This window comes from Chiloscyllium plagiosum, chromosome 27 (assembly GCF_004010195.1).
Source record: "Chiloscyllium plagiosum isolate BGI_BamShark_2017 chromosome 27, ASM401019v2, whole genome shotgun sequence".
Taxonomy (NCBI): Eukaryota; Metazoa; Chordata; class Chondrichthyes; order Orectolobiformes; family Hemiscylliidae; genus Chiloscyllium; species Chiloscyllium plagiosum.
Window position 1 is genome coordinate 34,074,408 of NC_057736.1, and position 26,612 is coordinate 34,101,019.

Below are 26,612 nucleotides of genomic sequence, written 5' to 3' on the forward strand. Positions count from 1 at the left end.
CTGGTACAGTTGAGAAAAGAAGCAAGTCAAATAGTCATGGCAAATTAAACTGCATTTATTTCAATGCAAAAGGCCTAACAGGGAAGGCAGACAACTCAGGGTGCAGTTTGCAACACGGGACTGGATTCCATAGCAATTACAGAGAGGTGGCTCAGGGATGGACAGGACTGGCAGCTTATTGTTCCAGGACACAAATACTTTCAGAAGGATAGAAAAGGAGGCAAGAGATGAGGGAGCGTGGCATTTTTGATAAGGGATAACATTATGGCTGCACTTAGAGAGGATATTCCTGAGAATACATCAGGGAAATTATTTGGGTGAAACTGAGAAATAAGAAAGAGATGATCATCTTATTGGGATTGTATTAAAAAACCCCAATAGTCAGAGGGTAATTAAGAAACTAATTTGTAAGGGATTCTCAGTCATCTGTAAGAATAATAGGTTAGTCATGGTAGGGGATTTTAACTTTCCAAATCATAGACTGGGACTGCCATAGTGTTAAGGGTTTCGATGGAGAGGAATTTGTAAAGTGTGCAAAAAATTTCTTTTCTGATTCAACATGTGGATGTACCGACACAAGGTGTAAAACCTGACCTACTCTTAGGAAATAAGGCGGGGCAGGTGACTGAGGTGTCAGTGGGGGAGCACTTTGGGGCCAGCGACCATAATTCTATTCGTTTTAAAATAGTGATGGAAAAGGATAGAAAAGATCTAAAAGTTGAAGTTCTAAATTAGAGGAAGGCTAATTTTGATGGTATTAAGCAAGGACTTTCAAAAGCTAATTGGGGGCAGATATTCACAGGTAAGGGGATGGCTGGAAAATGGGAAGACTTAAAAAAGGAGATAATGAGAGTCTATAGACAATATGTTCCTGTTAAGGTGAAACACAAGGCTGGTAGGTGTAGGGAATGCTGCATGAATACAGAAATTGAAGTTTTGGTCAAGAAAAGGGAAGCATATGTCAGGTATAGACAGCAAAGATTGAATGAATCCTAAGAAGAGTATAACGGCAGTAGGAGTACACTTAAGAGGAAAATCAGGAGGGCAAAAAGGGGACATGAAATAGCATTGGTAAGCAGAATTAAGGAAAATCCAAAGGGATTTTATAAATGCATTAGGGATAAGTGGTGTAACAAGGGAGGGAAGAGAGCCCCCAAAAGATAAGCAAGGCAGCCTATGTGTGAAACTGCAAGAGATGGGGAGATACTAAGTGAGCATTTTGCATCAGTGTTTACTTTGGAGAAGGACACGGAAAGTGTAGAATGTGGGGAAATAGATGGTGATATCTTGAAAAATGTCCATATTTCAGAGTAGGTGGTGCTGCATGTCTCAAAATGCATCAGGTGTACCCTAGAAATCTGTGGGAAGCTAAAGATGTGATTGCTGGGCCCCTTGCTGAGATATTTGTTTCATCAATAGCCACAGGTGAGGTGCTGGAAGATTGGGGTTTGGCTAATATGATGCAACAATTTAAGATAGGTGGCAAGGAAAATCCAGGGAACTATAGACCAGTGAGCCTGACGTCAATGGTGAGCAAGCTGTTTGAAGGAATCCTGAGGGACAGGATTTACATGTATTTGGACAGGTAAGGACTGATTAGGGATAGTCAACATGGCTTTGTGCGTGGGAAATCACATCTCACAACCTTGATTGAGTTTTTTGAAGAAGTAACAAAGAGGATTGATGAGGGCAAAGCTGTGGACATAATCTGTACGGACTTCAGTCAGGCGTTCAATAAAGTTCCTCATGGTAGACTAGTTAGCAAGATTAGATCACATGGAATACAGGGAGAACTGCATTTGCATACAGAACTGGCTCGAAGGTAGAAGACAGAGGGTAGTGGTGGTGATGGAGGGTTGCTTTTCAGATTGAGGCCTGTGATCAGTGGTGTGCCACAAGGATCAGTGCTGGGTCCACTGCTTTTCATCATTTATATGAATGATTTGGATGTGAACATTGGAGATATAATTAGTAAGTTTGCAGATGACCCCACAATTGGAGGTGTGGTGGACAGCAAAGAAGGTTACCTCAGAGTACAACAGGATCATGATCAAATGGGCCAATGGGCCGAGAACTGGAAGATGGAGTTTAATTTAAATTAATGTGAGGTGTTGCATTTTGGAAAGGCAGGACTTATACACTTAATGGTTAAGGTCCTGGGGATTGTTGTTGAACAAAGAGACCTTGGAGCACAGGTTCATAGTTCCTTGAAAGTTGCAGTAAGGTAGGATAGTGAAGAAGGCATTTAGTGTGCTTGCCTTTATTGGTCAAAACATCTGGAATAGGAATTGGAAGATCATAATGCAGATGTACAGGACATTGGTTAAACCACTTTTGGAATAATGCATGCAATTCTGATCTTCCTCCTATCGGAAGGATGTTGTGAAACTTGAAAGGGTTCAGAAAAGATTTACAAGGATGTTTCCAGGGTTGAAGGGTTTGAGCTAAAAGGAGAGGCTGAATAGGCTGGGACTGTTTTCCTTGGAGTGCTGAAGGCTGAGGGGTGACCTTATGAAGGTTTATAAAATCACATGAGGAATGGATAGGATAAATAGACAAGGTATTTTCCCTGGGGTAGGTGAGTCTAGAACTATTGGATTGAATTGAATTGATTGTCACTTGAACCGAGGCGCAGTGAAAGGCTTTGCCTTGTGAGCAATACAGGCAGATCACAGAGTTAAATAGCATAGATAAGTAAATAATAGGTAAACAGCGGCAAAAACAAAAACACAGGTACAAGCAAATGTTAAGCGTTTGAGAGTCCATTCAGTATTCTAACAACAGTAGTGAAGAAACTGTTGTGAAACCAGCTGATGCGTGTATTCAGGCTTCTGTACCTTCTCCCCGATGGTAGAGGTTGTAAAAAAACATTGCAAGGGTGGGATGGACTTTTAAGAATGCTGGCAGCCTTTCCTTGACAGCGAGCCTGGTAGATGGATTCAATTGATGGGAGGTTAATTTGTGATTGTCCAGGCCAAGTTCACCACTCTCTGTAACAGTCTCCGATCTTGAATGAGCTGAAAATGTGTTGCTGGTAAAGCACAGCAGATCAGGCGCATCCAAGGAACAGGAAAATCGACATTTCAAGCTTAAGCCCTGATGAAGGGGCTTTTGCCCGAAACGTTGATTCTCCTGCTCCTTGGATGCTGCCCAACCTGCTCTGCTTTACCAGCAACGTCCTCTCGACTCTGATCTCTAGCATCTGCAGCCCCACTTTCTCCTGATGAGGATTGCCCTCTCCGCCTGAGCACTTGTTGATTTACTCTATTTCTATGGACTGGCATTTTAAGCTGTGGCAATGAACTGTCTGAATTCTCTTGGCCAATGACCATGGGACAGCTGCTCATGACCTTGGATGACCACCGTCCCTTTGACCACTCCATTTGAAAATTAGCTTTCATCCCTTCTAAGAAGGAAACCTTCTCATTTTTGACTCATAATAGGGCAGTGTATTCATTCCTACTGTAACACTGTTTAATGAAATCTCGTGTTGCAGACTGAGTAAACAGGTTCCTTCCCTGAAGGACATTCGTGAACCAGATGCATTTTTCCTGAAAATCGACATGGTCATCATTAGACTCTCAGTTCCAGATTTGTTGTTTTTTTTTTTTACTGAATTCAAATGCCACCACCTGCCATGGCAAGATTTGCACCCACATCCCCAGTACATTACCTGGGTCCCTGGATTAACAGTTCAGTGACAATATCACTCGGCCAACGGCTCCCCACGAGGACAATAAAACAGCTTCAAAGGGGACCCGAATTTCCAACATCGCAGTTTCAGCATCCACTATGCTGACTGATGTCTGTTTAGATGCTTTTCAGCTGCTCACTGATTAGTAATTTGTAAAAGGTGGATGCACTGAAAAATAGTAATACTTTTTTTTTGCAGACGTTTCTCTGTTCCATTCTCTTCAGATTCTTCTTGTAATCTGACACTTCATGGAGAAGGATGAACCCTGAATAACTTGCCGCAGTAGTGGCACTTAACTTAGGAAGCAAGATGAGGATTAATATGCCTGAGCAATATGGTGGTGAGATTACATTTCTCTGACGGTAATATGAGGAGTGAAATACATGACTGTCTCAATGCTCAAAAGCCCAGAACTACCACACACTGCCCAAGGGTGACATGGTGGCTCAGTGGTTAGCACTGCTGCCTCACAGTGCCAGGGTCCCAGGTTCGATTCTAGCCTCAGGCGGCTGTCTGAGTGGAATTTGCACATTCTCCCCGTGTCTGCGTGGATTTCCTCCCACAGTCCAAAGATGTGCAGGACAAGTGAATTGGCCATGCTAAATTGCCCGTAGTGTTAGGTGCATTAGTCAGAGTGAAATGGGTCTGGATGGGTTACTCTTCGGAGGGTCGGTGTGGACTGGTTGGGCCGAAGAGCCTGTTTCTGCACTGTAGGCAATCTAATGTAAAAAAAGTACTCCACCCTCTGTGGCTGTGTTATATTTGAGAGTGGCTGGAGCTTCAGTTTAGCTCATCGATTAATCCATTCATTAACCATTAGCTCATACAATAATATTATCCAAGGTTGTTCTGATTCAAGTTGTAATTGTAATCAAGGATAGTGTGTGAAATGTCAGATACTTCGATTTTCAAAAGGCCTTCAATAATCTGCCATATTAAGTCATCATAAAATTAGATAATTCAGATAGTTATGGAACAAATAGCAGTCTGGGTGTTAACTTGGTCACAAAAACAGGAAGTTCAGGGTGGGGCAAAAAGCAATTATACAGGTTGAAGGAAGGCAGACAGCAGTTTTCCTCAAGATGTGCTCTCTGAGTACACTAGCATTGCATATCACAGCTTACCGACGCAATTAAACATGTTCACAAAGTCCTGGAACCTATTTATAGGGGCATGTTATTTAAAAGTTGTAAATTTGTATTTACCTTGTTGAGGAAATTTGCCATATGACACCATATAGGATGTAAAGGATGAAGGAAGAGGAAATAAGATTTAAAAGGATTGTACCAGAACTGAGAGATTACAGCTAAATGACAAAGTTTGGTAATGGCATAGGAAGAAGCCAGTTGGCCTATCATGCGTGCACCACTCAAGATACAAGCCACCCTACCTCATCCCAATTTCTAGCATTTGGTCTATAGCCCTGCAGCCATCAAGAACAACTGAATGGATGGAGATAGTTTCTGTTTGGCAAAGAGAAGATATAGAGGTCCTTAAAATTCTGAATGGGCTGAACCTAGCTCGACGTGGAGAAATCTTTCCAGGTCAGAGTCATAGAGATGTACAGCATGGAAACAGACCCTTCGGTCCATTTGCCCATGCTGACCAGCTATCCCAATCCAATCTAGTCCTACCTGCCAACACCAGCCCATATCCCTCCAAACCCTTACTATTCATATACCCATCCAGATGCCTTTTAGATGTTGCAATTGTACCAGCCTCCACCACTTCCTCTGGCAGCTCATTCCATACATGTACCACCCTGAGTGAAGACATTGCCCCTTAGGTCTCTTTTATATCTTTCCCCTCTCACCATAAACCTATGCCCTCTAGTTCTGGACTTCCCCACCCCAGGGAAAAGAGCTTATCTATTTATCTTATCCATGTCCCTCATGATTTTATATACCTCTATAAAGGTCCCCCCCCACAGCCTCTGACGCTCCAGGGAAAACAGTCCCAGCCTATTCAACCTCTCCCTATAGCTCAAATCCTCCAACCCTGGCAACATTCTTGTAAATCTTTTCTGAACCCTTTCAAGTTTTGCAACATCTTTCCAATAGGAAGGAGACCAGAATTGCACGCAATATTCCCAAGGGGATCTAACCATTGTGGAGTGATAGAAAATTGGGGAGCATAAATGCAGTAGTTACAAGTGAAGTCAGCAGACAACTAAAACAAAAGTAGTTTGCATGTGAAACATATAACCATAGAGACTACCTATTAACTTTTCGTGATTTCAGAAGAAAATTAGATGTATACCTGTTGGAAATGGAAATAGAAAATATGGGAAACCAAAAAGATAAAGTTGAAGAAGTCTAAGTAGTTGGGCCAAATGGCCTAGTTCTGAGCTGTACTCTATGCAATTCTCTCTCATTACGAATAAACAACAAAATGCCAACGAATCCAGTGATGACCATATCCTAAGAAATAACATTTAAACACTTTTAAATCTGGCATGCAACCACTTGTTCTCTCAACTCAGCTGTTTTTTGACCTTTGCCAACTCTTTGCTTCCATTGATGCCTACTGAATATTAATCTAAATTAGATACACTCGCAGATTGACAGATTCCTTGCTCAATGGGAATTGGATTGCTTGTCATGGATCAGCAATTGAATTCAGAGCTCCCTTGGTTTCCTCGGACTAACAAGTCACTGAAGTAGAGGTTTTTTTCTATTCTGAAACATTTTTTGAATTTATTCAATTCGGAGATGGAATTATTATGTTTTGCTGTTAGCAAGCTGCCACTTATTTTGACACTGTGGTTCTATGAGAACTAACATGTCAAGGAAGATACAAAATGTAATTTAGGTGAATGGCAAGGCACTAATTAAGAGCTGCAATCCTAATGTGATTGTTGACAGGCAGGAATAAGTTTCCCGAACTGTTTTGCTATGTATTTACAAAATCGTAAAATGAAATGTTAACCTTCATTATATCTTTTTTCCAGCATGTGATTTACTGAGGAGTTTCTGCTAGGTTGCACTGATATCTTTCAGTGTAATCTTCCAGAAATCTGTCGAACCAGCACCAAAGATAACAAGATTTTAAACACAAATTATGCTCACTGAAAATCAAATTTCTGCTATCTTTAGAGCTTGGTTAAAACAGGCTGGATGTCAGCTCTACCCTCAAAGTTTTGCCAGATCAAGTTAATCACCTGTTGCACATGTTTCCTCACCTTCACGGTTCCCCTCAAAGTTACATCCTTTTTCGGAGCAAGGACAGGACCAGGCACAAATTAAATACATTGGAGTTGTTAATTTATGAAAAAACTGACAACTATCCAGGAATAAAAGTAACAAAAAGTTTATTTTCTTTTTGTAGATTTGGTCCGTCATTTTCAGTTCTTCAAAACAGAGTTACTCACTGGTTGGTGGGCATTGATGAAAAATACCTACAGTGTGGCGATAATCCATTTTCAGTTATATCAGAAAAAAGACTACACAAACGTACTACCCTTAAAAGTATCAATGAATATGGCTGGATTGTGTGGGGTTCATGGCAGATTTTACATTCTGTGATGCACTTCAAGCAGAATCAGGAGAAAGAAAAAAACCTTTCAAAACTATTTGTGCAATTCACTTCTGGGTGATTGCTACCAAACTGCAAACTTTAATCACTATGCTTAGATAATAAGATGTTAGATCAAGTATGTACATACATATATATTTGTATTAAGGGAAACACAACTTCAAACAATTTCAGACTAAGTTATGTGGGCTTGCATTCAAGACTTTTGTAACTCCAAGGCAGATCATTACAGGGGAGGTGACCGCCTCGTGGTATTATTGCTAGACTATTAATCCAGAGACCCACAATGTTCTGGGGACCCAGATTTGAATCCCACCACAGCTGATGGTGGAATGTGAAAGCCATTTCTAAAAAAAAACCATTGTTTGTTTGGAAAAAACTCACCTGGTCCTTTTGGGAAGGAAACTGCCATCCTTATCTGCTTGGAGACAAAGAAAACTGCATATGCTGGAATCCAAGGAAGACAAGCAGAGGCTGGAAGAACACAGCAAGCCAGGCAGCACCAGGAGGTGGAGAAGTCAACATTTTTGGTGTAACCCTTCTTCAGGACTGGGGGTAGGTGTGAGGCGAGCTGCAGATAAAGGTGGGGGTGTGGGGAGGGGGGAAACAGATGGAGACAGGGAGAGGGTACAACTTCATTGGTCAATGGGAGGGATGAATCTGGCAGAAGGCTGAGAGGAATGGAAGGGAAGGGGAAGGGTGTTTGGAGATGGGAACGGAGGTTATTTTGAAATCGGAGAACTCAATATTTAGTCCTCAGCGCTGTTGGTTGCCCAAGTGGAGGATGAGGTGGTGTTTCTCCAATTTGTGGTTGATTTGTTGTGGCAGTGGAGGAAGCCAAGGATGGTCATGTCAGAAAGGGAGTGGAAAAGGTAATTGAAATCGGTGGTGACTGGGAGGTCCAGTCAGCCCCTGTGGCCCTGGCTGAGATGCTGGGCAAAACATTCCCTTAGTTTGCATTTGGTCTCCCCAATGCAGAGCAGTTCATCGACTTCACCCACAACCTCCCCCCCACCCTGCCCTCAAATTCACTTGGTCCATCTCGGACATCTTTCTTTCTTGACCTCTCCATTTCCATCTCCGCCGACACTCTCCAGGTGGACATTTACGATAAACCCACAGACATCTCATTACTACCTGCACTACACCTCCTTCCATGCAATATCCTGCAAGAAGTCCATCCCGTTCTCCCAATTCCTCTGCCTCCACCACATCTGCTCAGATGAGGAGACATTCCACTCCCAAGCATCCCAGATGTCCACATATTTCGAACAATATACTTTTCCCCTACTCTGTCATCCAGACAACCCTCCACCACACTACTTCCACTCCCCGCTCCACTGTTTAAACCCAACCCCCTCATTCCAAACGCGATAAAGACAGGGGCCCACTTGTCCTCACCTACAACCCCACAAGGCCCCACATCCAACGCACCATCCTTAAAAACTTCCGTGAACTCCAACTAGATCCCACCACCAATAACATCTTTCCCTCCCCACCCTTCTCTGCCTTCCACAAGGACCATTCCTTTCAAAAATTGTTGTGGGGAGAGTGGCAGAAACCAGACACCGCCAAACCGGCAGGTACCTTCCCTTGCAACCAGAAAAAACGCAAAATCTGCTGGTGCACTGCCCCACTCACCTCCATCCAGGGCCCCAAACAGCCCTTCTAAGTGAGACGGAGATTCACCTTCCTCTTCTCCAACCTAGTTTACTGCATTAGGTGCTCCCAATGTGGTCTTCTTTACATCAGGGACACCAAATGAAAACTAAGGGAACATTTCACCAAATATCTCAGCTGGGCCCGGAGGGGCTGACTGAACCTCAGAGTCACCACCCATTTTAATTCCCCTTCCCACTCCCTTTCTGACATGACCATCCTTGGCCACAACAAATCAAACCGCAAATTGGAGGAACAACACCGCACCTTCCACTTGGGAAGCCTACAGTGTGGAGGACTCAACATCGAGGTGTCCAATTTCAAATAACCTCTCTTCCCATCCCCCAACTCCAACCCCTCCTCCTTCCCCCCAGCCATCTATCAAATTCATCCCTCCCATTGACCAACCGGGTCGTACCCTCAACCTGTCTCCACCTACCCCATCTCACCATCCTGCACCCCCACCCCCTTTATCTGTAGCTCCCCCCACACCCACCCCCAGTCCTGAAGAATGGTTACACCTGAAATGTCAACTTCTCTACCTCTTGATGCTGCCTAGCTGCTTGTGTTCTTCCAGACTCCTGCTTGTCTATCTTATCCTTACCTGCTCTGGTCTCCATGTCACGACAGACCCACAGCAATGTAGTTGACTCTTAATTGCTCACTGGGCAATTAGGGATGAGTAATAATTGCTGCCAAGCCAGCAATGCATTCATCCCATGAATGAATAGAAAAATAAATCAGTCATCTAAAATTTGTTCCACTTTATTTTATTTGAAACAGTGTCTCACTTTCTACTTAATACCATGCTCTTCAATTTACATTCCACTATCTTTAAGTAGTGAGTATTCAGTGCAAAGGTTCTCCGATATGATCATTGGGTTATGCTTTCACTTAACTGGATATTCAACAGTAAGTGGTACCATACCATAAGTAATATGAATTTTGTTTATATGTGCATTACTGATCTTAAAGTTAAACACCACTAATGGGAAGACTTTTTTTCATATACACCATGTCTCAGCTAGCTTTGTTGAATCAGGTTAAAGATAAACTCAAGGTTGCAGCTGAGAGACATTACTATGGGCAAATTGGCCTATCATCAAAAAGGGTGGAAAACAGTCAGAGGGAGAGTGGATAATGAGTCTGTTAGTAAGAGTCAACTAGAGCATATTTAGAATGGATTTAGAGAGAGAGAAAAGCAGAGTTAATGTTTCAGGGTAATGATCTCCCATGAGATTCACCTGAAAGGTCAACACTGTTTCTCACTCCACAGATGCTGCTAGACCAGCTGAGTGTTACCGTCATTTTTTTATTTTGTAATTCTGGCAACCAGAGCATTTTGCTTTTGTTTCGGTTTACTCATAGGACTAAACAATTTACAGGAGAATCCTTTGGTGGTGTCAGCAACACAATTGTTTCTTCAAGGAAAGTGGGTGCCTGGCTGGGCGAGCATTTATGTCCCGTCCCTCGTCATGTTTCAGAGAGCAGCAAACTGCATTCTTGAACTGTTGCAGTCCATTTCGAATCAATACATCCCTAATACAGTCAGGGAGTGAGTTCCAAAAATTTGACTCAACAACACTGAAGGAATGGTGATGTATTTTCAAGACAGCATGGTGAATGGCTTAGTGAAGAAGTTGCAGACAGTGGTGTTCCCATGTACTGGCTGCCCTTGTCCTTCTAGATGATAGTAGTCATGGATTTGAAAGATCCTGTCTCAGGAGTCTGAGTGAATTAGCAGTCACCATGTAGATAGTCTTCACTGCTGCTACTGTACCTCAGTGGCAGAGAACGTGAATGTTTGTGGATATGGTGCCAATCAAGTGAGCTGATTCAACCTGGATGGTATCAAACATCTCTATTGTGTCGGAGCTGCAGTCATCCAAGCAAGTAAAAATTATTCTGTCACATCTCTGACTCATGCCCTGGAGATGTTGGACCAGCTTTAGGGAGTCAGGAAGTGGCTGCATTGCTTCATTACTTGTATTCCATTATTAAATAGGTTGTGTTGATGCCTGAACGGTCCACGTTTTATCACTTGAAATATTTCCTCCATTGCACTAAAAAGTATAAACACTGTGCTGCCAGCTAATATGGTGACTCAGAATCCTCTGTATTCTCCTCTTACCAGGATGAAAGTTGGGACTGAACTTTGAAAGCACTCACTCATCGGGGTCAGAAGCAGAAGCAGACATGAACTAACAAGAGCCCTGTTGGAAAGTTTACCAGTTCCCCAAAGCTCCTGACTCCTCACCACAAATTACCATGGTAAAAGATCCCCCTGGAAGATTTACTGCCATCATCTTCTTTCCTGGTTAGGATTTACAGGGCCTGGTTGGTCTCTGTGATCGAGGTCATCTAATAAGAAGGGGTTCTTGTCTCCAACAGGATGTAGTTTATTGCCTGATGACAAGAAGTTATTTTGATATGATCGATGTTGTTATGGAGACTATGACCAGGACCTTGATGTCAAGTCTTACTCATTTGAAATCTGAACCTATTAAACATCCCCAACCCCCACCTTCACCCTCAGCCATTTTATGTGGCATTATTATTTCGGCTGGTGTTTATTGCAACCCTCAGTGTTAACCCTTTCAGGCCCTTAAATCTGGGCAACAACTGGTTCCACATGTCACGACAGACCCACAGCAATGTAGTTGCTGGTGCAATTTTACAGAGGACAAATATGGGTTTAGGACAATGGGGTTATTTATCGGCATGCAGCAAGTAAGCGCATAGCTCATTCAGAGTCTTGTAAGGCCAACTAAAAGTGAATGACTGATTTTGCCAAATGCCTGTAGGCTATCGCAGGTGGCAGGGGCCAAATCAGGAAGCTTGAAGATGATCTCCCAGCAGCCTAGGGAGACTTGCCAAGTGCCTGGACATCTCCCAGCAGCCTAGGGAGACTCGACAAATACCTGGATATCTCCCAGCTGCCTAGGGACCCTCGACAAATACCTGGATATCTCCCAGGAGCCTCGGGACCCTCGCCAAGTGCGGGGCATAGGAGCAATCACTGGCCATTCTTCAAATGAACTGTCACACAACAGTAGTAATCCAGATGCAAGATCCATTTTCAAAAATTTAACGAAGCTCATGACAAGGAGGCTCCGTTTTGATGCCCTGTCCCATACTTACCTGTTTTTCCTATCAAGGTGAAAGACCTCTGATTGACCCTCCAGATTTCAAGAGTCCACTCTCCATCTTTAACTGGATGTTTACCCAAATGAAAATTACTCACGCGAAAAATCACACTGTCCTATTGTTATTAGATATATAGATACACATTTAGATATGTATATCGAACGAGAGAGATGACACATTGATAGCTTTCACAGAATAGCTGTCAGATTTATCATAATGATTTCAACCAATTCAATTCACTCCGCATGATAGAAAGAATGGCTGAAGGCATTGGACACCATAAAATCCCTGAGCCCTGACAACATTCCAGCAATGGTACTTAAGATTTGTGCTCCAGAACTATCTGTCCCCCTAGGCAAGCTGTTCCAGTACAGTTACAGTACTGACATCCACTAAGTAATGTGGAAAATTTTCTAGGTATGTTTTGTCCATTAAAAAGTAGGACATATCCTACCTATCTAATTACCACCCCTTCAGTCTACTCTCGATCGTCAGTAAAGTGATGGGAAGTGTCCTCAACAGTACTGCCAAGCAGCAGTTGTTTTGTTATAACCGGTTTACTGATGCAAAGCTTGTGTTCCTCATTGCAGTCATGGTTTAAGCAGGATTAAAAAAAGCTGAACTCCAGGGGGAAGGCGAGAGCGACTGCTCTTGACATCAAGGCTGCTGGTGATCAAGTGTGGCCCATGTCAAGTTATGCTTTGGATTATGTGATAAGTCAGTGCTAAAACAATTGGTCAGTCTTACCATATTTAAAGAAGCACAAGTCATTGGCAAGTTTTGAGAAGATTTGTAGTTCAGGTTGAGGTTTTGGAAGGTTCATTGCCAGACGTTTCATTACCTTACTAGCTAACATCTTCAGTAGACTTCATGCGAAACAATGCTGAAAATTCCTGCATTCTATTTATATGTTTGAGTTTCTTTGGGTTGGTGAAGTCATTTCCTGTGGTGAAGTCATTTCCTGTTCCTTTTCTCAGGGGGTTGTAGATGGGGTCTAACTCGATGTGTTTGTTAATAGAGTTCCGTGCTTCTCGGAATTCTCGTTGTGTCTTTGTTTGGCTTGTCCTAGGATGGATGTATTGTCCCAGTCGAAGTGGTGTCCTTCCTCATCCGTACATGAGGATACCAGTAAGAGAGGGTCATGTCTTTTTGTGGCTAGTTGGTGTTCATGTATCCTGGTGGCTAGTTTTCTGCCTGTTTGTCCAATGTAGTGTTTGTTACAGTCCTTGCACGGTATTTTGTAAATGACGTTAGTTTTGCTCATTGTCTGTATAGGGTCTTTCAAGTTCATTCACTGCTATTTTAGTGTGTTGGTGGGTTTGTGGGCTACCATGATGCCAAGGGGTCTGAATAGTCTGGTAGTCATTTCCAAGATGTCTTTGATGTAGGGGAGAGTGGCAAGGGTTTCTGGACATGTTTTGTCTGCTTGTTTGGGTTTGTTGCTGAGAAATTGGCAGACTGTGTTCATTGGGTACCCATTCTTTTTGTATACTTGGCATCATGGTAGCTAACCAACACACTAAAACAGCAACTAATGATCTTGAAAGACATGACTCTCTCTCACTCATATCCTCACATACAGATGAGGAAGGACACCACTTCGACTGGGACAATACATCCATCCTAGGCCAAGCCAAATAAAGACACACACGAGAATTCCTAGAAGCATGGCATTCCAACCGGAACTGTATAAACAAACACACCGAGTTAGACTCCATCTACAATCCCCTGAGAAAAGGAACCGGAAGTGACTTCACCACAGGAAATGACATCACATAAAGACACGCACGAGAATTCCTAGAAGCATGGCATTCCAACCGGAACTGTATAAACAAACACACCGAGTTAGACCCCATCTACAACCCCCTGAGAAAATGAACCGGAAGTGACTTCACCACAGGAAATGACATCACCAACCCAAAGAAACCCAAACATATAAATAGAAAGCAGCTATCAAGCAACCCTACATCCAAAAGCACAAGTCATATTTGAGACTTTTATGATATTACTAGGTCTGCTTTGCTTTTTCTCATTGCAAGATTCCTGCTGCCAGAGGGAGAATTCGGCCCATGATCCTAAAAGAAACATATTCTTTGACTGAACAAGTGAATAAGATCTATCACGGCTGAACAAAAAAAAAGTCCTGAAGAAGAATCACTGAACCCAAAACATTAACTTTGATTTTTCTCCGCAGGTGCTGTGAGACCTTCAGAGCAATTTCTGTTTGTGTTTCTATCACAGCTGAGAGAGCCAGCTAACAATGCTCCTCCAACACCAATCAAACTTCACCCACTGAGATCATAAATCCAATTCAAAACCACAAGGTGGCACAGCAGTTAGCACTGCTACCTCACAGTGCCAGGGACCTGGGTTCGATTCCAGTATCGGGCAACAGTCTGTGTGGAGTTTGCACATTCTCTGTGTCTGCATGGCTTTCCTCTGGGTGCTCCAGTTTCCTCACACATTGGAAAAGATGTGCATAATAGGTGGATTGCCCATGCTAAATTGCCAATAGCATCCAGGGATGTGCAGGTTAGGTGAATTAAGTATGGTAATATAAGGTAGAGGGGTAGTGCGGGTGCAATGCTCTTCAGAGAGTTGGTGTGGATTTGTTGGGCAGAATAGCCTGTCTCCAAAATAGAGTGATTCTGTGACAAAATACAGTACAAATTCCAATGAAGATAAACTAAAAATGAGAAGAATCACTTTTTAAAAGAACTTCCAATAAATAATTGGACAAAAAAACAGCTTCACGGTGCATCTAGTGTTTATGGCTACATTCTACCCAGGTGTTAAAACAATATAACTATTCATATGTCCAGCTTAGGGTGTAGGTTTGCTCGCTGACCTGTAGATTTGATATCCAGACGTTTCATTACCTGGCTAGGTAACATCATCAGTGGCGACCTCCAAGTGGTCAACCTGAGCTACAAACCTTCACAAACCTTGCAAATATGTCCAGCTCTTTAGCCTGTCAATCAAGATGATATAGCAAGCAAAAATGCATCTGGGAACATGGATGTATCAGCTGACATAAAGATTGTTGGAAATTAGGGCCCACCAAGATTATATGAATAATTGTTTTACACCATAGTTTGATTTTTTACATTACATGTTTACTTTATGTCCTAGGTACTGGTATGTCAAGATAAAAATTAAAATGAAAACTCAAAAACAAATGTTTTGAGTTAAGATTCATTACAGTGGCCATTCTGTCACAAATCTAATTAAGGAAAATGAAGCCATTCTTAAACAGCAACTAACATCTCATGCAATAAATTGACTGCTTTTTAAAAAAAACTAATTATCATAAATGAGTTAAATGCATAAGTACAAGCTGAGAATATTCACCAAGAAGGTATGAAAGTGAATTCCATTCTAATTAACAGATGCAGATCCCTAAAGACTATTTAAAGATTGTACCATACAAAAACTAATTTGATCAAAGATTGGACTGTTTTTGCATACATCTATTGCTATTCTATTGTAAAAGTCCAGTTCCTGTAACGGACTCCATATTTGGTCTGTTGACTTGTCATATGACTTGATAAATAGCATGGACATGACGTGCACCTCAGAAGAATGAAATATGATCAGTGACCAACATGTAGAGAAGTGACAGGCTAAAACAAAGATTACAGGACTGATAAATAACAAAATTAGTTTGCAAAATGTGCACAATTAAAAGTTCAAGTTTATTTGTCTATACTGAGCATTGCAATCAGATAAAACTGTCACATTCATTCCAAGTTCCATTAGAACAACAGATATAAAGGAACATAAGCTGCATTCATGATTCTTATTACATTTCTAGATCTGTTTTGCATTTCCTATTGTGAGTAAGAGAATATGTCATGTTATAATATTGGGAGGAGTTCCACCAGTGAGACAGAATAGCAGAGCCAATGATTCACCGTGACTGAGTTACATTAAATTTTATTGCATTGTATTTTGGGCCTTCCATGGTCTTTTTGGAACTTAATTCCACATCTGACAATTATTTTCTGAAAACTGTCTATGAATTTTATTTTAATTTTATAGATAATCTGAAAATAAACAAGACAAGACATCACTCCAAGGGGAATTAGATAGTTGTTTTGAGCAGTTCTTAAAATCAGCTACTGCTTTCAATCTTCCAAAACAATGGGGAGTTCCTGGACTTGAGAGGTAATTGTCATGAGTGGAGGAATCATGGGATAGGTCATTTGACACACAATTTGATCCCTGAAATGTGGTGACAGAGAATGTTAAACTCCTGAGAAATCTCTCAAAATGTTGAGCTCAATTTCTCATCAGTGCTTGCCATTGGTGCAAATCAGACATACAACCGTCAGTCAGTTTGTAAATCGGTCAGTTAGTACAAGAAAAATTTGTAATTGTTATTAGACCAACACTGATGCAGATGTTTGATGCCAAGGAGTTTGTATATTTCCTGTGAATATAAATATGCCTATGATTTCTGTTACAAGTAAGCTAAAATGAGAATGTCCATCTCAGTGAGCTTGGTGCATTCTCTCAAGTGAAAAAAAAAAGTATTTTTTGGTAAGATGGATTGCCAGATAAGAAAAGATCACTTTTTAACCTCTCAGTACTTAACTAATACAATAATAATGGGATGGCTGTGATAACAGCATCCAATCCCCATTAGTTAGCTCTTTAACAAGTCCAGATATGACAATAAAAAAATTAGGTGCAAAAACAGAAATCCAAAATTATAGCATAAAATGTACACATGCACCCACATTACCATATATGGACAGGCACAAATAAATCACATCATAATGAGGGAAACATGGCCCTTTAACACAGCACTGATACGCCATTCTGCAGTGTTGGTAAAATGAGCTGACACTGTAGCAAAGCATAATGATGAAAGATGAGAGAATTTGGACAAGAATTAAAATTGCACTTTCAGCTTTGCAGTGAGGGAAACTAATGTTTAATAAGATAAAAAAGATCCATGCTATAATTAAATAATTAGTTTTTAAAAAGTTCTGGTAGAACAGAAAACAAATCACAGCAGCTACTGTCTTGGTTACTGGAACGGTGCAGGGAAACCTCCTTGACTATACTTAGTATGCAGTTCCTCTGCAACAAGGAGAAATGACTTTTTTTTTACTAATAGGTCAGACCTTTTATATCATTACAACCAACGTCTGGATAATGGAAAAAGTTATGAATCCATCTTTCAAGCAATTACGGAGAAAGCAACTTCCTTGAGGTTGAAATAATTGACAACATTTTTACACAACATTACAATATGAAGAAAACAATAGTCTCATTCTGCATGGAGTTCCACATGATTGTGGAATAGAAACTTTTAGACATTTCATTTAACAGATACCACAATGCGCAACTGCAGAATTTCAGAGTCTGGAATGTCATTTTGCTCTCCAGGAGCTCTGCACGGTTCTAAAATATATGAGTTCAGATAGCTCCTTCCTAGTTTCCAAAGGTTGTCAGTTCACAATGCCAGCTACAGTTCAGCACAAAAAAACACAAAGACTGCAAAACAACTGAGTTGATGAACAATCAAGACACTATATTGGTACTAAAATCTGAAGAAACCACTGACTGTGTACCTGACCTAGTTTGCCTTTTGCAATCATTGGGGAAAAGCTATTGAAACATACTTCAAAGATCAGGAAATGGTAACAAAATTATACTGTTCCTGAACTCACGATTGTCCAAACAACTTCAGAGACAGGAGATCAATCCACACCACGGCATCTGCGAAGAATTTAAATTCAAGTAAATAATCTATCTGGAATAAAAGGTTGTCTCAATTTCTTTGTCATTTTTACTGTCAGCTATTTAAAACCTCAGCTGGTTCATTAATGTTTGCTCCCATGACCAAATGTGGTTGACATGTGACTCCAGACCGCAGCAATGTATTTTGACTCTCAACTGCCCTTGAGAAATGCTAGCAAGTCACTCAATTGGATTAAAGTGCTTCAGAAAAGTCAACAAATCATGCCATCTGCCAGTGGTTAAGACACTGCAAATGACAAAGAAATACCCTAAGCTGTCAACCTGACAATGCCATAATTTCTCGATGTTAATGAGGAGGACAATGTTGGGAGAGCTGTTCCACAGACTAATCAATGTATTCAACAGCTTAACAGAGTCAACCTCATCCAGTTGTATCTCATATCCAACTTCATATCACCATCTCAGTGGCAGAACAGACCCACTATTGATTGTCACCCATTAATGAGAGTCCTCTGCACTGACGCTGAATCCCATGCAGATGTATGGGCTCAAACACAGGCAAAACAACTCTGACTAATCAGAACCTACTCTTCTCCCTCAGCTGATGAATCAGTGCTCCACCAAGTTGAACACCAATTGGAAGAACTACTGAGGTCCGCAATAGTACAGTATGCCCTTTGAGTCCTTCAAATGTTCCATTACTGGAAGCAGCTTCCTGAATGAGTCCTGAAGAACGTAATTGCCAGAATGGGTCTACAGCCGGTGATGAGGTAACCAAAATAAGAAAAATCCTAACCATTTAAGATATATCTATCAATCAATGACAGTACTGTTAGGAGTGTTCATGCACAGTCCTTGTGGAGATGAAAACCAATCTTCACTCTGTGAATATCCCATTCTGTTGAGCGGGAATGCTAAATGGTGTAGATTTAAAACAAATTAAATAACTCAAAACTTGGTATCCATGAGATACTGTGAACCAACCCAAACAGCAGAATTGCATTCAACCACAATCCAAAATCTTGTGGCCTGACTACTCACCCGACCAATACCATCAAGACACATGGTTCAATGAGGAGTTTAGTGATGTATCTCAGGCCCATGACCAGGCATACCTAGAAATGATGTACCAAGCTGGTGAAGCTCCAACATGGGGCTGTGCATCAGTGAAACAATGGAAGCAGCATTGTTGAGATGGAGATCCTACAACCAATGGGTCAGATCAAAACTCTGGTAATTAAACAACTAACCAAAGTAGGGGGCTGCATAAACACCCTCATCCTCAATAATAGCACAGAACAGCACTGCAGTGAAGTTGACAAGGTTGCAGCATGTGTGATTATTTCAATCAGAAGTGCTGATTGAATTAATCACCTTGGCCTTCACTTTAGGTCCCAGCATCAGAGGTATTAGTACATAGCCAATTTAAATCATTCTATATCAAATAAATGAATTATTGAAACATTTGATACAGAAATGAGGCACATGGTGGATCAGTGGTTAGCACTGCTGCCTCACAGCACCAGGGACCTGGGTTCGATTCCCACCTCGGGTGACTGTGTGTGGAGTTTGCACATTCTACCCGTCTATGTGGGACCCCTATGGGTGCTCCAGTTTCCTCCCACAATCCAAAGATGTGCAGGTCAGGTGAATTAGCCATGCTAAATTGCCCATAGTGATAGGTGTATTAGTCAGGGGTAAATTTAGGGTAGGGGAACAAGTCTAGGTGAGTTACTCTTTGGAGGGTCGGTGTGGTCATGTTGGGCCAAAGGGAATTCCATACTGTAGGGAATCTAATGTAATCTAATCAGAAATGCTGATGGATCTTGATAAGATCTTGACAATAGTACTGACAGCAAGATCCAGAACTAGCCATCATTTCTCTCGTGAAGCTGTTCCAGTACAGTACAACACTGGGGTCTAGCTAGCAATGTGAAAAATTGCCCAGAAAGGTTCTGTCCATAAAAGGTGGGACAAATCCAATTCACACAACTATTACCTCAATTCTCAGTCATCTTCAAAGATCTAGAAGATATCATTGAGAATGTGATCAAGCAGCATTTACTCTACATGTTCATTGATGTCCAGTTTGCGTTCTACCAGGGATACCTGGCCATTTGAGTCTCATTGGTGCAAATGTAAACAAACGAGCTGAAATAAACAGGCCTTCTTTTTAAGGAATCAGTTCACCAAATGTGGCAACCAGGAGCCCAAAAACTCTAAACTCACTGGATGGATTCATCTTCCTAACACAAAGGATGATGGTTCTCTTTATTGTTCAGTCATAGCATTCTACATCATGGAAACAGAGTCATTGGTCCAATTCATCAATGCTGACCAGGTTTCCTAAAAACGGAACTTGTCCCATTTGTTTGCATTTGGCCCCATCCCTCTAAACCTTCTTTATCCAAGTACCTGTCCAAATGTTGGACTTGTACTTACCTCTACCACTTCCTCTTGCAGCTCGTTCTATATACATACCACTCTGTGAAAAAGTTGCCGCTAAGGTTCCTTTTAAAACTTTCCCCTCCCATCTTAAACCTATGTCTTCTCTTTTTGGACCCCCTACCCTGGGGACATGATCTTGGCTCTTTATCTTATCTGAGTGCCTCATGATTTTATTAACCTCAATAAGGTCACTCCTCAGCTTCCTGTAACCCCACAGACACCATTGCAGGAATTCCCTGGGATATTTCTTAAGCTCAAACAACTCATGCTGTGTTTACAATAGCCTTCCTTTCAACTCAAGATCAAAAGTAGCAATGTTCCCTGTTTATGGCAATGTCCATTTCCCACTTTTCTGACATGGTCTGTTTCCCTGTACAGCAGAATTTGGATAACACTGGAGTATGGGCTGATAAGTGACAAACACATCTATGCCATGCAATGCCAGGCAACAAACTTTTGCATCAGAAGATAATCCAGGAACTCTGCTTCACATTCAAAGGCACTACCTTTGTTGAATCTCACACCATCAACATGATGGATGTTACTTTGACCAGAAGGGCAGATAGCATGCCCATCTGGGGGGAAGAGATCAAGATGAGAACGTGCCCAGTGTGGAGGAGAGTGCACCCAGTGCAGGGAGCGATTGAGCCTTCATGGGGAGTGCGACCCTCATGGAGAAAGCCCAGTGTGGAGTGTCTGTAGGCCCATGGCTAAAGAAGGACTGTAAAGCTGAGTTTTTAATTTATTTATTTATTTTCCTACTTTCCTTGTAAGATTTTGTACCTGGGCACCTTTACACCCGAGATGGCAACAGGAGTACATTTTTCACTGTAATCCTGTATCCCTGTACTGGAGTATATGTGACAATAAAACTTAATTCTAAAATTAACTGGACAACCCTTCAAACAGCATGACGATAAGAACAGACACCAAAATCCAAGAAATTCTGTGCCAAGTAATTTACCTGATGGATTCCCAAAGTGTGTCCACCATCTACAAACTACAAGTCGAAAGTATGATGGAATTTTCTCCACTTGCCTCATTGTGCAGGGTTACAAAATAAACTCAAGTAGCTCAGGACAAACAGTCACACTTTATTGGCATTCCATCTGAAACCGTAGGGCACGATGGAAGACTCGAGCAGTGAAGCAATATGGGCAGAGCTCAGAAATAGGAAGGGTGCCATAACAATGTTGGTATTGTACTACAGGCCTCTCAACAGCATGCATGAGATAGAGATATAAATATGTAGAGAGATCATAGAAAGATGTAGGACCATGGTGGTCGTGATTGGAGATTTTAATTTTCCCAACATTGACTGGGATTCACTGAGTGTGAGAGGATTGGATGGAGCAGTATTTGTAAGAGGCATCCAACAGGGTTTTCTAGAGCAGTATGTAAATAGTCCAGCTCAGGAAGGGGCCATAGTGGACCTGGTGTTGGGTAATGAGCCCAGCCAGATGGTTGAAATTTCAGTAGGAGATTACTTTGGGAATAGTGATCATAATTCCATGAGTTTTAAAATACTCATGGACAAAGCTGAGAGTGGTCCTAAAGGAAAAGTGCTAAATTGGGGGAAGGCCAGCTATACCAAAACTTGGCAGGAGCCAGGGAATGTAGATTGGGAGCAGCTGTTTGAAGGCAAATCCATATTCGATATGTGGAAGGCTTTTAAAGAGAGGTTGATTAGAGTTCAGGAGAGATATGTTCCAGTGAAAATGAGGGATAGAAATGGCAAGCTTTGGGAACCATGGATGACAGGTGAAATTGTGAGACTAGCTAAGAGGAAAAAGGATGTATACATAAAGGTCCAGGTGACTGAAGACAGACAAAGCTTTGGAAGAATACCAGGAATGTAGGACCAATCTGAAATGAGGAATTAAGGAGGCTAAAAGGGGTCATGAGATAGCCTTAGAGAGCAGGGTTAAGGAAAACCCCAAAGCCTTTTATTCATATATAAGGAGTAAGAGGGTAACGAGGGAAAGGGTTGGTCCACTCAAGGGCAAAGAAGGAAAGATACGCGTGGAGTCTAAGAAAATGGGTGAGATTCTTAATAGGACTTTGTGTCGGTATTTCCAAGGTCCCCAGGTCTGGATGGGATCTATCCCAGATTACTGAGGGAAGTGAGAGAGGAAATAGCTGGGACTTTAACAGATATCTGTGCAACATCCTTGAACATGGGGGAGGTCCCAGTGGACTGGAGAATTGCTAATGTTGTCCCCTGGTTTAAGAAGGGTAGCAGGGATAATCCAGATAATTACAGACCTGAGAGCCTGATGTCAGTGGTAGGGAAATTACTGGAGAAGATACTGAGGCATAGGCTATAACCCCATTTTCTTCCAAATGGATATATCAGTGATAGGCAGCATGGTTTTATGCAGGGAAGATCATGTCTTACAAACCTAATAGAATTCTTTGAAGAGGAGACAAAGTTGATTGATGAGAGAAGGGATGTAGATGTCATATACATGGACTTTAGTAAGACGTTTGATAAGGTTCCCCATCGTAGACTGATGAAGAAGGTGAAGTCGCATAGGTCCAGGGTGTTCTAGCTAGATGGATAGAGAACTGATTGAACAACAGGAGACAGAATGTAGTAGTGGAAGGGAGCTTCTCAAAATGGATACCTGTGACCAATGGTGTTCCACAGGGATCCATGCTGGGACCACTGTTGTTTGTGATATACATAAATGATTTGGAGGAAAATGGAGGTTACCGCATTAGCAAGTTTGCAGATGGCACTAAGATTGGTGGAGCAGCAGATAGTGAAGGGGACTGTCAGAGAATACAGCAGAATATTGATAGATTGGAGGGTTATGCAGAAAAATGTAGATGGAGTTCAATCCAGACGAATGTGAGGTGATGCATTTTAGAAGATCCAATTCAAGAGTGAACTATACACTAAATGGACAAGTCCTGGGGAAAACTGATGTAGAGAGAGATCTGGTGTTCAGGTTCATTGTTCCTGAAGGTGTCAACGCAGGTCAGTAGAGTGGTCAAAAAGGCATGCAGCATGCTTTCCTTCTTCAGACAGGGTATAGAGTACAAGAGTTGGCAGGTAATGTTACAGTTGTATAAGACTTTGGTTCGGCCACATTGGAATACAGCGTACAGTTCTGGTCAACACATTACCAGAAGGATGTGGATGCTTTGGAGAGGGTGCAGAGGAGATTTACCAGGATGTTGCCTGGTATAGAGAGTGCTAGCTATGAGGACAGGTTGAGCAGGTTAGGATTATTTTCATTGGAAAGGAGGTGGCGGGGGTACCTGATTGAGGCCTATAAAATCATGAAAGCTAAAGACAGGATGGATAGCAAGAAACCTTTTTCCCACCAGAGTAAGGGATTCAGTTACTAAGGGTCACGAGTTCAAAGTGAGAGGAGAAAAAGTTTAGGGGAGATATACGTGGCAAGTTCTTCATGCAGAGGGTGGTGGGTGCCTGGAACTTGTTACCAGCGGAGGTGAAAGGGGCAGGAACGATCATGTCATTTAAGACGTATCTAGACAGATACATGAATGGGCAGGGAGCAAAGGCATACAGATCCTTAGGAAATAGGCGGCAGGTTTAGATAGAGGATCTGGATCGGCACAGGCTTGAAGGGCTGAAGGGCCTGTTCCTGTGCCTGTGCTGTAATGTTCTTTGCAAACATTCACTCCCTTCATCATTGACACACATTAACTGCAGTGTATAGTGTATATAAATGCACCTGTTAAGCCTCCTTCAACAGCACTTTCCAAACTTGTGACTTCCACCATGCAGAAGAACACAAATAAGAAATGCATGGAAAAGCCATTAGGTGCAAGTCCAAGCCCACCCTACCAACCTTACTGAGCACTTTCTCAATGCTGTTTCATTGTTCCTGTATCAAAAATTCTGGAACGTTCCACCCAAACAACACTGTCGGTGTATGAACACCAACTGGACTGCGAGAGTTCAAAAGGAGAATACTGACATCCACTTTCTCAAAGGCAATGAGTGCTGGTCTTGCCATTAACCTTACACCCCACGAACAAATAAGTGAAAAACATTTCTCCAACAGTGGCACATTTTGCCTTCATAAGAACTGAAATTCATCAACAAAGAAAGCTGTGGCATAATGGCATAATCATACAAGTCTGATAAGATATCAGAAGACTTTCGAATAAGAACTTCATCCAAAAAGGTTCTCTCGCAATGGAACATTCAAAGTTAGCTATGAAAGGCATTTACATCAAAAGCAAAATCTTTTACTTAAATATTAGTTACACTTGTTTTATGAAATCAGTACCTTGTCCTCAAGTTTTCTTGATATGGTTGACCATCATATATTGATAATACATCGAAGTCTTCTTCTAAGGCAAATGATTGAAATGCCAATTGTATTCTATTGCGTTCTTCAGTGATAATTGTCCAGGTGCAGTTGGCATAATTTGGATACCCATATGGAAAACCTGGGCTGTCAACTGTTCCATTAGGACCACGTAACGTGTCACCACAGTTCTGACCTGAAACACAAATATATATATTTCAATATTGAAACATTTAACTGACGGAAGGAACAAACAGAACATGAGTAAACCAGCAAGAAACATAAGAAAGGAGGTGGCAAATTTGCAGGCTCATGGTTCAAATGTTGCCTTCTATTTGGCAATGCCTCACCCAATCACTCCTTGCCAGACATTTGACACACATTTCTGCTATGGCATAAATTGCTGTGACCAATTTAAATTTGGCAATCTTGCATTTGTCTTGGTAAGTCTAAGATGAAAAGCTTCAACATCATGAAGCAATCTTCACGTTCTGTGTGATCAAGCAAATGTTTGCATGATCCTTTCATTTAAAAAAAGTCATTGGATATGCATGAATTTTATTACATGGGGAAGAGTTTGAAGAAGAATTAAACACACTGCCTTTACTTTTTCACTTCCGAAGCAATTGCTTGTTGAGGATCTGAAATGACGATTATTGCCTGTTACTGCACCAAGTTGGAGAATCCTACACAATGAAATGGATTAGAAAGAACTGTCTCTTTACCTTTAAACCCATGCACAAATCAAATCACTATTCTTTTTAACAGTTTGGTTCACCTCTCTAGTGAGAAAATGCTGGAAAATCTCAGCAGGTCTGGCAGCATATGTAAGGAGAGAAAAGGGCTGACATTTCGAGTCTAACTGACCCTTTGTCAAAGCTTTAACAGCTCTTTTCTCTCCTTACAGATGCTGCCAGACCTGCTGAGATTTTCCAGCATTTTCTCTTTTGGTTTCAGATTCCAGCATCCGCAGTAATTTGCTTTTATCCAGTGGTTCACCTATCTACTGGTTGAACTTTAATAGTCACTGAAGGAACTCGTGTATATTTTAAAAGTGAACTTACTTCCATGAGATGTCACTTTTGTGTAATAACTCCGAAAAGAAATGGGAGGTGAAGACCACTTTCCAAGTTCAATCAAACCATCCAATTGAATCGCCAAACGTTGGACCAAAACTTATTATGGAATGCTCTACCAATGAATTAAGCTGCTTTTAACTTATAGAATTGGAAGAGCTTAAAGAAAGGAAGAAAGTAACTAAGGGTCAGAAGTCAAAATATTGACAATTTTTATGCCAACTGAACACATGGAAGGAATTACAGCTGGGAACAGCTTTGCTGTCACATATAATGCCTGTGCTGAGCAAAATACTCGAGAAAAATAAACTCTCAACCATATTTTGTCACACTGCCTGCATTTTTTCTGTACTAGGATTCAGAACAGCATGTAACAAGGCTTTAGGTTCTTAACTGAGTAATAGTCTAAACACATGCAATTCAACAGTGAAAGTAGGCCAATTCCATTGTGGTTTATGAACAACGCAAGTAATTGCACATTTTTGAGAATTCTGCAGAAGTACTTCTCTAAATATTTCTGTCTCAGCGACAACAAAAATCTCTGATTTCACATCAGATACATTTCTATTTCCTAAAGGAATATTTAGGAGTCCTAAAAAAGATAAATGTCTAAACACATGGGGCAGCACATTATACAGGTCCATGTGATATGGGCTATGATTAAATATGTGGTAGAATTGGACAACAAGGGCAGTGAGGCACATCTGGACATCAAGAGCAACTCTGTGCCCACCTTTTCTGCCTTTTTCCAAGTGATGTGCAAGATTCTCAACAGTGAGGCATGAAATGCTAATTCACAAGGCTTAACACTTGTTACATGACTTGTTAAAGCCATAATTTGCCTCGCTAATTTTCAACTTTCCATCTGACCAAACTCAGCAAACAAGCTGATGAAACCTGAGCAAGCATGCAGTAAATTCAGCACAGCACTTGCTCCAAACAATCTGCATATTGGAGACTGGACACAAAACTTTTGCCAGAGCGGCGAGGAGAGAAGGAGGAGTGAAGCAAGAGCTGCCGGGAAGGGCGAGTTTTCCCGCATAAAAAGGGACT

The 26,612-nt window shown here is 41.5% G+C and overlaps 1 protein-coding gene across 1 annotated transcript in view; it reads right to left on the minus strand.

Annotated features, from left to right (window-relative positions):
- Positions 1-26,612, minus strand: part of csmd2 (CUB and Sushi multiple domains 2) — a 1,704,811-nt gene that overhangs the window by 1,520,035 nt on the left and 158,164 nt on the right. The window contains exon 2 of the mRNA XM_043717868.1: positions 24,463-24,679. Coding sequence (XP_043573803.1) covers positions 24,463-24,679 — 217 coding nt within the window. The remainder of the gene's footprint in view (positions 1-24,462; positions 24,680-26,612) is intronic.